A 12,770-nucleotide genomic window follows, 5' to 3' on the forward strand; every position below is an offset into this window, starting at 1 on the left:
GGCAAACAGGTCAAAGGGTAGCTTTGATCATGGAAGTCCAGTGCTGCTCAGAGGCCAGGGGTTCCTCATTGAACTGAAGGGGAGAGCTTGTGTGGGGCCCAAGGCTGAAGTGTGGATAACCTTGCTTATCAGTCAAGTAAGGGGACTTGGGGCCTGCAAAGTGGACCCCAGGTCTGCCTCCTACCAGCAGCTCATAGCAGTGTCAGCAGCCTGCCTCTCGTACCCAGGTGATGGTTGAAAGACCATGAGGTAGGGGCTCGGCTGGCCGGGGCATTGCTCTGTAGCCTGGGCTGCAGGTCCGAGAGGGAAAGAGGGCACCAGAAGGGTAGGCCCAGGATACCTTCCTGGACAGTGGCCCTCCTTCCTGATTAGTGTGACCCATTGGACTTACCTATCCCACCCAGCTGCTGAGTGACTCCTCTTTCCCTGGAAGAACAGACATGACTGAGCGGAAGCAGGACCTGGTAGTGTTGACTCCAGTCCTGCTTCCTTCCAGTGAGCAGAGCTGATGTCCCTCCCTCAGCGTAGAAGTGACAATGGGGGTGAGGGCTCAGTCAAGTTGCTGTGCTCAAATGTGGTTGTGATCTCCAGTTCCTATGGGCCAAACATTGGGACAGGAAGCACATACTTCTGCTGTCTCTTGGAATATTGGCTTTGATACCAACTAGCTTTGTTACCTGGATCCTTTATGTAGAGCTGAGGTGAAGCAAGGACAGCTACGCAATCTCCAGAGCAACATAAAATTAAGTAGCAAGTGGAAGGTTTAGCAGCCTTCTCTCAGATACTTTAGTCACCTTCCTAGAAGGTCACCTTTACTGCTAGTTTGACTTCTTTGCTTCTTGTGCATTTTCCCCTCCTAGCCTGTTTGCCACCATGTTGCTCTTGTGCTCCTTGCAGATGTTGATGAGAAATATTCCTCATCACAGTAACATTTTTGTTCTAAGGTGTTGGAGGAAGGTTTGCTTCCAAGCCCTAAAATATCTTCAGCCCCCAAGATGACATTTCCACATACTTAGTATCAGACCAGACATTTTTCATGATCCTTGAACAGATTTTCTGACAAAATCAACAGTAAAGATTGTGTCTCTAATGGTAATATGTGATTGAGCATCTTGTGTAGAATGGAATTTTCTCATAACAATGATCTAAATGCCTTGTAACATTTTAAATAGTTCTCTTAGCACCATTCTTCAGGCATGCCATGAATAACCTGGCTTTTGTGTGCTGGCTGGGAATGTAGCAATTAAAAAAAAATTTATTGAATTTATTAGGGTGACATTGGTTAATAAAATTATATAGGTATAGCAATTTTTAATGTAGGCACTTTGAATGCATTTTTAAAAACTATAATGTCACCATACAAAGTTAATATTGGAGTGTTTCCTATTGACACTCAGAATGCATTTTTTTATACAAAGCCACCTTATAAATGAATTTAAGGACAACTGATGTTTATAAGATAGGGACAGCTTTTTAAAATATTTTTAATGCTTTTAACTTTTTCTCTGATTTACATCTGTGCTTGCTTATGTAAACCAACATTGCGATTTCTTATGATTTTGAAAATCTGTCTGCATACAGGTTTGAATTCTTTGGGGATGGAGTGGAGATTTGAATCAAGTACATCAAGTTCAAGGCTTGTCTGCTCCTAAGATTTTGTAAAGTGCCTTGGGTGCTTGTTTCGGCAGTACATATACTAAAATTGAAACGATACAGAGAAAATGAGTATGGTCCCTGCGCAAGGATGACACCCAAATTTGTGAAGAGTTCCACATTTTTAAAATATCACATGAAGGCTAGAGGAGGTAAAAACATTTAAAAAGAGAGAAGACAATAGCTACTGCAATTTGGAAATGAACTCAAGGCATAAATAGGTATAATTTGTGACAACAAAAACATGAAAGGGGAGGAAGGAAAGGTCTGAATTTGCAAAGGAGAATGGCGCTAAGATACATTCAGAAGAAAAAAGACGACTATATATGAAAAGTTTTTTGGGATATGAACAGTGGTTGTCATTATGTTTGTGATGTTATGTTACATGTGTATAACCTTAAGCTTATCTTCCCTCCCAGGTATGAAAGGTTACAGAAAATGTGCTCCATAGCCCTGGTTGGCAAATACACCAAGTTGAGGGACTGCTATGCCTCTGTGTTCAAAGCTTTGGAACACTCAGCCTTGGCCATCAACCACAAGTTGAATCTGATGGTGAGTCCCGGCCTGGTTGTCTGGATATTTCAGTCATTTCACTCTGACAGCTTGTGTTTCAGAGAGGTAGATTTGTTGAAGGATCCCCAATTCCAGGTTTCCAAATGCCAACCAAGTGCCAACCTTGTAAGCAGGCCTTTCCACCGATAGCCATGCTAACTTTGTTCAGTGCACAGGTTTAAGGCACGGTTTCTGAAATTAGGCTTTGTATATCCAGGGCCATACATACTTTGTGCTCATTGTATTTGCCTAACAAGAAAATAATAGAACTTTCCCCCCCTTTAGCATTGAAATTCGATCCAGATTTTTAAAATGTTATATTGTCTTTTCTGACTTGGAGGAGTGATATCTGGCAAAGGGTGATTATTTGTTTTTCAAAATTAGTATTAAGGGATAGCAGAGGTGGAGTTATCATATATAGCTTGAGCATATTCTTAGTGTTTGTGAGATATAGAAGTGCCTGCTCAGTGTAGAAAAATTTTACAAGTGTCATGTAAAATACAGAAAGTGAAAGATTCCTCTTCCCTGATATTTCGCTTCTCTCTTGTACCTGTCATTCTCAGTTTGATGCATGTTTTTCTAGACTTTTCTCTCTATATAAATGCTTATATTTAATGATATTTTGCATAGGTATGTCATGGTTCAAGCAAGCTTTATTGTGATTTAAATGGTGAAACTTTTATACAATGAGCAAAAAGATGCATTTATATGTCCAAGAAATTTAGTAACTTCTACTTAGACACCAGCTTAGGACCTATGACTTTTCTCTTACCTCTTGTAGCCTTCCTTTCTTTCTTTTTTTCCAATCCTTACCCAAGGACATTTTTTTTCCTATTTATCTTCAGATAGAGTGGGAGGGAGGGAGGGAGAGAGAGAGAGAGAAACATTGACGTGAGAGGGACACATCGGCTGGTTGCCTTCCGCACGACCCTGACCAGGGCCGGGGACAAACTGCAATCGAGGTGTGTGCCCTTGACCAGAATCATACTTGCGACTCATTGGTCTGCAGGCCAACACTCTAACGACTGAGCCAAACCAGCCAGGGCTGTAGCCTTCTTTTCTAACCACTTTTTATTTTTGGTTTTCCAAGGAATATTGCACTTCCTGTTCTTCCCACTCCTCTAAGTCCTCCACCCCCTTGTAGAAAAAAGAAAGCAGCAATAGAAAAATTGTTATGATGCAAATTTTATTAAACCTTTAAAAGTTTTTATCGTAAGATATAGTCAGATAATTTTTTTTTTTTATCCTCACCTGAGGACATTTTTTCTGTTTTTTATTCATCTAGAGCAGGAGGGAAAGAGAGAGAAACATTGACGTGAAAGGGACCCATTGAATGGCCGCCACCCGCACGACCCAACCAGGGCCAGGGACAAACCGCAGCCAAGGTGTATACCCTTAGCGAGAACTGAACCCGGGTCTCTGTGGACCGCAGGCTGATGCTCTAACCGCTGAGCCAAACCAGCCAGGACTATAGTCAGATAATTTTATAGAAAAAATACTAATACAATATAGATATATGGGGACTTGATGTACATAAAGATTGTTGTACATGAGTTGTCGTTTAATAGAATTCATTGACATTAACTTCTACTCATTACTATGTGAGTCATGGTCCTGGTAGATTCTTTTCTTTTTTTTTTTTAATCTTTATTGTTGGATGTAAAATGTATTACAGATGTTCCACATTTTTCCCCCATTGACCCCCTCCTCCCCACTCCCGCCTCCCTCCCACCTTTTCCCACACTATTGTCTGTGTCCATTGGTTATGCATATAAGTTCTTTGGTTTATTTCTCCCCCCCCCAACCCCTTTCCCTTTGAGGTTTGTCAGTCTAGCAATGAATTTGTACTTCTTAATCCCTTCACCTTTTTCACCCATTCCCCCACCCCCCTCCCATCTGGCAACCAACAAAATGTTCTCTGTATCTATGAGAATGTTTCTGTTCTTCCTGTTCATTTTGTTTGTAGATTCCATTGTTGATAGATATGTATTCATTGCCATTTTGTTTGTTCATACATTTTATCTTTTTCTTCAAAAAGACCCTTCATCATTTCATATAATAACGGTTTGGTAGTGATGAACTCCTTTAACTTTTTCTTGTCTGGGAAAGTTTTTATATGTCCATCAATTCTAAATGACAGCTTTGCAGGATAGAGTAATTTTGGTTGTAGGTTCTTGGTTTTCATCACTCTGAATATTTCTTGCCACTCCCTTCTGGCCTGCAAAGTTTCTTTTGAGAAATCAGCTGACAGCCTAATGGGAACTCCCTTGTAGGTAACTAGCTGCTTTTCTCTTGCTGCTTTTAAGATTCTCTCTTTGTCTTGAACCTTTTGCATTTTGATGATGATGTGTCTTGGTGTGGGCCTCTTGGAGTTCATCTTGTTTGGGACTCTCTGTGCTTCCTGGACTTGTATGTCTGTTTCCTTCACCAAGTTAGGAAAGTTTTCTGCCATTATTGTTTCAAACAGGTTTTCAGATTTCTTGTTCTCTCTCTTCTCCTTCGGGCACCCCCAAGATGCGAATGTTGGCACGCTTGAAGTTGTCCCAGAGGCTCCTTACACTATCCTCATTTCTTTGGATTCTTTTTTCTTTTTGCTGTTCTGATTGTGTGTTTTTTGCTTCCTTATATTCCAAATCAATGGTTTGCTCCTTGGATTTACATACTTTATTACTGAAGCTGTGTAAATTATTCTTTATTTCAGTTAATGCCTCCTTCAATTCTAACTGTGTATCCATGATTTCTAACTGGTCCTTTTTTTTTTTTTTTTATCCTCACCCGAGGATATCTTTCCATTTTTTGTACAGATAGAGTGGGAGGGAGAGAGAGAGAGAAACATCGATGTGAAGGGACACATTGAGTGGCTGCCACCCACACGACCAACCAGGGCCGGGGACAAACTGCAACCGAAGTACGCGCCCTTAGCGGGAACCGAACGCAGGTCTCTCCGGACCGCAGGCCGAAGCTCTAACCGCTGAGCCAAATCGGCCAGGGCCTGACTGGTCCTTTTCTTATGCTCTTGAGGCCTCACTAAGTTCACTGAGGTTCTCACTAAGTTCATTGAGCATCCTTATAAGCAGTATTTTGAACTCAGTATCTGTTAGGTTGCTTATCTCCATTTCGCTTAGTTCTTTTCCTGGGGTTTTGTTCTGTTCTTTCATTTGGGACCTGTTTCTTTGTCTCCTCATTTTGGCTGCCTCCCTGTGTCTGTTTCAGTGTATTACTTAATGAGAGGTATGGGGCTCGCTGAGACCAGATGCTGCTCATTTAAAAGAATTTAGGAAAAACCTGAAGCAGGATCCAAGACAGGCCAATCCTATGGTTAAGCAAGTGGCAACAGCTTGGGTGGGCTTGAAAGTTGGGTGGGCTTGAAAGTTGGGTGGGCCGGGGCGGGGCCTCAGGGAGTCACCAGTGTGGGGCTACCAGTGTGAGACAGGTTGCTGGAGTCCCAGATATGGAGACTGTCTGCCACCCTCGGGAAGGGCTCACCAAAGGAACAAAGGCCTCTTACAGCATGTTTGTCCCTGAGAAAGCCCCCTCTCCAGCCCTCGCTCTAGTGCCAAACAGCTCAGTTCTTCCCTGTATGTCTCTGGCGCCCCTCGAGCTGCCTCCCCTCCAAGCTTAGAGGGAGAGAGTCCGATAAGTCCGCGGGCCCTTTAGGGAGCTGCCTGGGGCTCCAGCTGCCTCAGCCTCCCTGAGCCTCAGTTCCTGCTGGTTTTTCCAGCCAGAAGTGATGGGGATTCTCTTCCTGGCACTGGAACACTGAGTGGGGCACCTGGTGTGGGACGGGGACCCCTCAGTCCTCAGGAAGGACCTTCCCAGCCGAGGTGTCCTCCTGATTTTTATCCGCCACACGTGGGTGTGGGACCAGCCCGTCCCCTCCGCCCTCCTACCAGTCTTGATGCAGCTGCTGCTTTAATTTCGTAGTTGTAGGACTTCCATTCAGCTTGCTTTCAGGCAGTTTTGAATGATGGTTGTTCTGTAGTTTAGTTGTAACTTTGATGTGGTTGTGGGAGGACGCGATACTGCGGTTACCTATGCCGCCATCTTGACCGGAAGTCTGGCAGATTCTTTTTTTTTTTTTTTTTTATCCTCACCTGAGGACATTTTTCCATTTTTTGTTCAGATAGAGTGGGAGGGAGAGAGAGGAACAGAGAGAGAGAGAAACATCGATGTGAAAGGAACACATCGAGTGGCTGCCACCCGCACGACCTACCAGGGCCGGGGACAAACCACAACCGAGGTACGTGCCCTTAGCGGGAACCGAACCCGGGTCTCTCAGGACCACAGGCCGACGCTCTAACCGCTGAGCCAAACCGGCCAGGGCGGCAGATTCTTTTTAAGGGCAGTCTATTTTGTGTTTATGTTGCTGGGCCTACTGCAGTGACTTCCCTACTGCTTTCCAGTCCTTCCTCCATTTCCCACATTGTCCCAGAAGATCCTTCTAAAGCCTCTCTCTGTTCTCGTTGTTCCTGTTGTCCCTTTATTTAAAACCTTTCAGTGGCTTCAACTGTAAACTTATCTGCTTGGGTGGAGCCTCTTTTGAGGGCCCCAGAGTGGCCACCACTTTCTCTCTTTCTCTGAGGTTTCATACACTGTTACTTCCCTCCTCACCCTTTCTCCCTTTTATCTTCTGCACACCTTTCCACCTGCCTCCCAATATGCACACACATGCTCATCTTCCGCTTATCCTTGAGGACTTAGCTTTTTTTTTTTTTTTTTTTTTTTTTTTTTTATCCTCACCCGAGGACATTTTTCCTTTTTCTTTGTTCAGGCAGAGTGGGAGGGAGAGAGAGGAACAGAGAGAGAGAAACATCGATGTGAAAGGAACACATCGAGTGGTTGCCACCCACACAACCGACCAGGGCCGGGGACAAACTGCAACCGAGGTACGCGCCCTTAGCGGGAACCAAACCCGGGTCTCTCCAGACCGTAGGCCGACGCTCTAACCGCTGAGCCAAACCGGCCAGGGCGAGGACTTAGCTTTTTGCACATCACCTACCCAGCAGTCTTCCCTGAGGACACCACCTCCCTTCTTTCCTCCAGTGTCCAGGTCTAGATTAGGTGTGGCTCCTGGTTACTTCTGCTGCATTTTCTTCTTTGCTCATTATGGTCATTATCCCACTGTGTTGTTGCTGCCTATTTATCTGTTTCCATAATCTTCTTTAAAGATTATAAGAGCTCCAAGACAGAGATCATGCTTTTCTGTCCCAAGTGTCCAATACAGTGTTTACATAACAAGTAGTTATTGAATAATTTTGTCATAGTGTTAGATAGTTCTTGTATTTCTGAGTATTTACTTTTCTTAACTGTTCCTTTAATCTGTTGGATGTTTTCAGTACATAGATTCCATTGATCTGGAGCACACCACTGAATCTGAGGACCCTGTGAAATTCCATGAAGCATGGCAGAAGCTATGCAAAGCTGAGTGAGTCCTGGAGACGGTTCACACCAGTTAGGAGAATGCTACTGTGCTTTTTCTATAATGACTTGATTGACCCCAATTATTAATTTTTGTGCATTTTGAAAGGTAGCCTGGAATATTTGTGGTCATTATGTGTGGTTGTGCCACATTCATACCGCATTTACTTTGTAATGTGCTGTGTTAATGTTAGTGGCATGTGCAATGGAACTGGTTTTGTTTTGGGGACAATAGGGATCCTGTGTTAAAGAGAAAGTATGTTGATTGTACTGAAAGATGCAGAGATGAATCTTACACAAAGTTAAAGTGCAAGGATGACAACCCTCCTCTTGGTTATATTTTCTTTTCAACACCATTTAATTTTAATTTTATAATTGATGGACAGAACTCTTGAGGGTAGCATTGCATTGTGAGGGTAGCATGACCCTCCTAGTTTTTCTCTTGAACTCTTGTCTTTTCAAATGACTGTCTAGAAATTCTCTAAAGTGTCTTCTAACAAGGACATTTTTATGTGTTCTACTTAATTAGCAATTGAAATCTTAGGTTGATTTTACCAGAAATTTCTTTCTAATTATATAAGAGTTCTTAACATTTTTATAATAGTGCTTTTTTAAAAAAACCTTAAACTATTTTTATTCAGATAATCCAGTAGCATTTTACATTCAGTTGAGTTGCTCAGTTACTATGCTCATGTCACAAAGACCTATCAGAAAAATATATATCGAGGTCAGCTGTGAGAAATTGTTGCAGCTTCTTCATATGCTGGGAAGATTTCAAAAAGAAAGTTCAGGTGTTAGATCATGTAATCAGTTCTGAATACAGACCTCAAGCATATGCTCTAGCGTTAGATTGAGGATCAGGAAGTATGAAAGGCTGAAAATAAGAGTTTCAAAAATAAAAAATAATGTCAAATTCACTCTCATCTTGTGTTGATTACAGTGGTGTTCTGGTGCCAGGAGGCTTCGGAATCAGAGGAACATTGGGAAAACTCCAGGCGATTTCTTGGGCAAGGGCAAAGAAGATTCCTTTTCTGGGTAAAACTCATGTTTATGATCCTAACTATGACTTTATTAGATTTTTGACACCTGGTAGGGGTAACACTTAATAGGGTTTGTTAATATAAAAGATGTGATCTCAGATTTGAATATTCAATACCAAATAGTCTGCTACAAGGGTCAGCAAACTATATCCTGAAGACTAAACCTGGCATTTGGGCTGTTTTTATTTTTATTTTATTTTTTAATTCTCAGTGAAGAAATTTTTTTTTTTCTATTTATCTTCAGATAGAGTGGGAGGAGGGAGGGAGGGAGGGAGAGAGAGAGAGAGAGAGAGAGAGAGAGAAAGACATCGATGTGAGAGAGAGAAAGACATCGATGTGAGAGAAACACATCAGCTGGTTGCCTCCCACATGACCCTTACCAGGGCCGGGATGAACTGCAACCAAGGTAAGTACCCTTGACCAGAATCAAACCCAGGACTCATTGGTCCTTGGGCCAATGCTGCAACCACTGAGCTCAACCGGTCAGAGCTGTTTTTATTTTTTATTAAAAAATTTTTTTTTCTTTATTGATTTTAGAAAGATAGGAAGGGAGAGGGAGAGAGAGAGAGCGAAATATCGATGAGAAAGAGCATCGACTGGCGGCCTCCTGCATGCCCCCCTCACTGGGAATTTGGCCCACAACCTGGGCATGTGCCTTGACCGAACTGGCGACCTCTTGTTGCATGGGTTGACGCTCAACCACTGAGCCACACCAGCTGGGCTATGGGCTGTTTTTATAAATGAAGTTTTATTGGCACATAGCCACACCAATTTGTTTATATATTGTGTATGGCAGCTTTTGTGATACAATGTCAGAGTTTGAGACCCTACAGCCTGCAAAGCCAGAAATCTTTACTATCTGGCCCTTTACAGAAAAAGTTTGGAGAACTTATCATTGCTCTGGTTTGTAGCAAGAGGCTGCGAGAAGTTGCTGTCTATACCTGCCCTGACTTCAGATTCCCATCCAAATCCATCTTTTTACCACTTAAAGTAGAGAACCATTCATCAGAACTTCATAATATTCTTTCTAATCAGAATAAAAAATGGTGAAATTGAAATTTATATGCTCCTTCTAGAAAAGATAATACAGAAAGACCGTCCAACGTTACAGGAACAGCTCTGTTAAAATTTAGTAGAGCTGGGTCTTTTTAATGCTTTTGTTACAAATTGCAAAGCGTGGCTTCTGTGCCAGTGAAACCAGATGAAATGGATCCTTGATGGGATAAAGGCAGCCCTGCAGGTAGAGATACAGGCAGGAGAGGAAGTAGGGAGAGGCTGTGTTTCACACTGTGCTTGGATGTATTGGTGGGTTTGCAGACCTAGTTGTCAGGCTTGGGTACCTTTTACTATCAGCAGACTATTCATTTTTCCCATCGCCTGTTCTTTGATTAGCTTCCTGGGATCCATTTTCAAAAGAGAAGCCAGGAGTAGTTGCCTTGATACCTTGTTTTGTTTTACCCTTCTGGGCCATTGTTTTCTTTTGAAGTAATCTTGTTTGTTTTCTGTCTAAATGTGGTTAGTGTTCTTCAGATAATTATCTTTGCATAGAACAGTTGTCAACTCTAACTTTCTCTTAAACACAGCACCTCTTTGTGTCCTAGCCATGTGGGACCTTCACTCAGCTCTTTCATGCTTACTGAGTTTTGTCCTGGCATGTTTGGTATATTGATGGCTCTCTCCTTTGAATCTCTTGTGTACCTTGGATATGCCTCTCAGAGCATCTGGAATGCTCTTTGGCATTTGTTTAGTGGACAGAAATTGGTGGGCCTCAGTGAATGTGGAGATGGGTGAAGGGCACATCCCTGTGGCAACAGGCCTGGGGCTACATAAGTTTCTTTCTCCTTATTGAGCTCTTTGTTCAGTTCCATTTTGCATCTCCCTGCCCTTCTTTCCACCACACTTAATCGCAAAGTGGAGGTGCCATTTTCCTACAGTGAGGTTATAGGGCTGTTCTGGGTTCCCCTGCCCACCTGTTGGTGTTCTTCAGATCCCAGCCCACTGGCCAGCCTGAGACTGCCCTCAGGCAAAGCCCATAATTAAAGCTGTGAAACTGAGAAGTGGGAGTTTGGAGCCCCCTCTTGATTAGGTATTGTTAGATATTCTCTGAAGGACTGGAGCGCTCTGGGACAGCTTTGCAGTCCATACATGTGCCTCAATTTAGAGTCATATTTGGAGGGAGGGAGGTTTGCCTTTTGGAACTTGCCCTACCCTTTCCTGCCCTTTTTTGACCTTGAATTCTTTCCTCTTCAAGTTCAAGTTGTCTCACCCCCTTCCGAGCCTCTGCAACAGATGTTCTGAGTGCATAGGGTCCAGCAGTGAAGCCAACGGTCAGAGGCTTGCTCTCTCAGAGCCTGCACTCTAGATGGTGGAGACAGACAGCAAACAGATGAACAAAAAATATGAAGAAATACAACATATGTTCATTTGCTTTATATATGTGCTTTTTAAAATAGGAATTTGCCTTGGGATGCAACTAGCAGTGATAGAGTTTGCAAGGAACTGCCTTAACTTGAAAGGTAAGTCTGAGATTTATCGACTAACCTTTTATTTAACAAAAGTCTTTTTACTTAAAATATTTTTTCAGCAATATTGGTGAATTATTGGATTCATTTCTTAATCTTCAGATGCTGATTCCACAGAATTTGAGCCAAATGCTCGTGTTCCTGTGGTAAGTAGCTTGTTTATCTTTCTGGATTGGGTCATTGTCATTTTGTTTCTGGCTTTTGCCTAAAGTCATAAGGGGCTATTATTATTTTTTCACTACACTATCAGAACATTGAAAATTATATGATATTTTTATTATTACTCTTATTTTTATTATATTATCAGGACATTTAAAATTATATATGATTTTATTATTATTATTTTATAATAATAACTGCTTTGTTTTCAATAGTCTGTCTTGTCAGCTATGTTTTGAAGAAAGACACAATCCTGGACTGATTTCTCTTTGCAGCAGTTCAAACTTAATGTTTAGGAAAGGATTAAATTGACTGTGACAACAATTTATAACAGCTAATATAAATAAATGGGCTGGCCTGTCCCTAGACTCATCCCCGTCTGTCTAGTTTCCACACTGGCGGTCATCTGTCTTTCTAAAACAAAAGTGACAGCTGTTCTTCCGCTGCTCCTCATTTTCCACTAATTCCTTTTCCAGTAAAATATTCAGTTGAAGGTTCTTGGCTGGGAGTGCAGGCTGTTGTGCTTTGTCACCTGCTGCTTTGCTAATTCAACCCATGGCGTCTCCATCCCTCCCACACTTGGGGTTTGTGTTTGGACAATCTAAACAAGTTTTTTTAGATGTATCTTGAGATTCCCTACACCCAAGATGTTCCCCTCCTGTGACCTCCCTCTCCCTAGAATCTCAGTGAAGAATTTAATTAAAAAAAAAACAAAAACCATACCCCATGACTGACAATTTCCTATTTACCCTGGGAAGCTTTTTCTGACCTCCTTTCTTTCCTAGCTTCTGCCGTCTGTGCTGTGGGGGAGGAAGAAATTTTCCTCTACTCTTTAAATTTTTTCAGTGGGTCTAATAATTAACTTGATGTGAGACAGAGTAACAAAAGAAAATAACACAATTTAATTGCATACATATGTATGGGAACCACACATACATGAGAGAGTAAGAATCCCAACATGCATGAGAGGTTCAGAGACAGAAAAGGAAAATGAGATATATGTGGCATCCTGAGCTAAGGATGAAGTAAAACACCTTCTGGCTTCAGAGGAGAGGTTGGTCATTCTCAGGATGATGTGAAGAGCAGATGTTCAATAATTAGCAGTTTATCCTATTTTATAGATAGGTAAAAAAAAAAAAAGATTGTTTTTGATAATCTCTTATGGGTAAGAGCCCAAATTCAAATTGTTCCAGGTAGTTAAGGTGGTGAGGGCAGAAGTTTCTCTTGAACCAGTAGGATCTCAGTTGCCTTTAGCTCAAAACAATCTGCATACCACAGAGGCATATCTGGGGCAACTTATTCTGAACCCCTACAGTACCTTGTATCCATCTCTATCAGGGTACATACCTCACCATTGTAATTTGTTTTTTAAAACAGTTTTATTGCGATATAGTTTACATTCCATAAAATTTAACCATTTGAAGTA

At 42.0% G+C, this 12,770-nt stretch overlaps 1 protein-coding gene and 1 non-coding gene across 2 annotated transcripts in view; both read left to right on the forward strand.

Annotated features, from left to right (window-relative positions):
- Positions 1–12,770, forward strand: part of CTPS2 (CTP synthase 2) — a 118,137-nt gene that overhangs the window by 35,426 nt on the left and 69,941 nt on the right. Inside the window, exons 9-13 of the mRNA XM_036270244.1 lie at positions 2,073–2,205; positions 7,542–7,630; positions 8,564–8,658; positions 11,117–11,179; positions 11,288–11,331. Coding sequence (XP_036126137.1) covers positions 2,073–2,205; positions 7,542–7,630; positions 8,564–8,658; positions 11,117–11,179; positions 11,288–11,331 — 424 coding nt within the window. The remainder of the gene's footprint in view (positions 1–2,072; positions 2,206–7,541; positions 7,631–8,563; positions 8,659–11,116; positions 11,180–11,287; positions 11,332–12,770) is intronic.
- LOC118636734 lies at positions 1,673–1,779 on the forward strand. Its single transcript, XR_004960721.1, has one exon. It is a non-coding gene; the product is annotated as a U6 spliceosomal RNA (small nuclear RNA).

This window comes from Molossus molossus, unplaced genomic scaffold (assembly GCF_014108415.1).
Source record: "Molossus molossus isolate mMolMol1 unplaced genomic scaffold, mMolMol1.p scaffold_m16_p_2, whole genome shotgun sequence".
In the NCBI taxonomy this organism is placed as follows: Eukaryota; Metazoa; Chordata; class Mammalia; order Chiroptera; family Molossidae; genus Molossus; species Molossus molossus.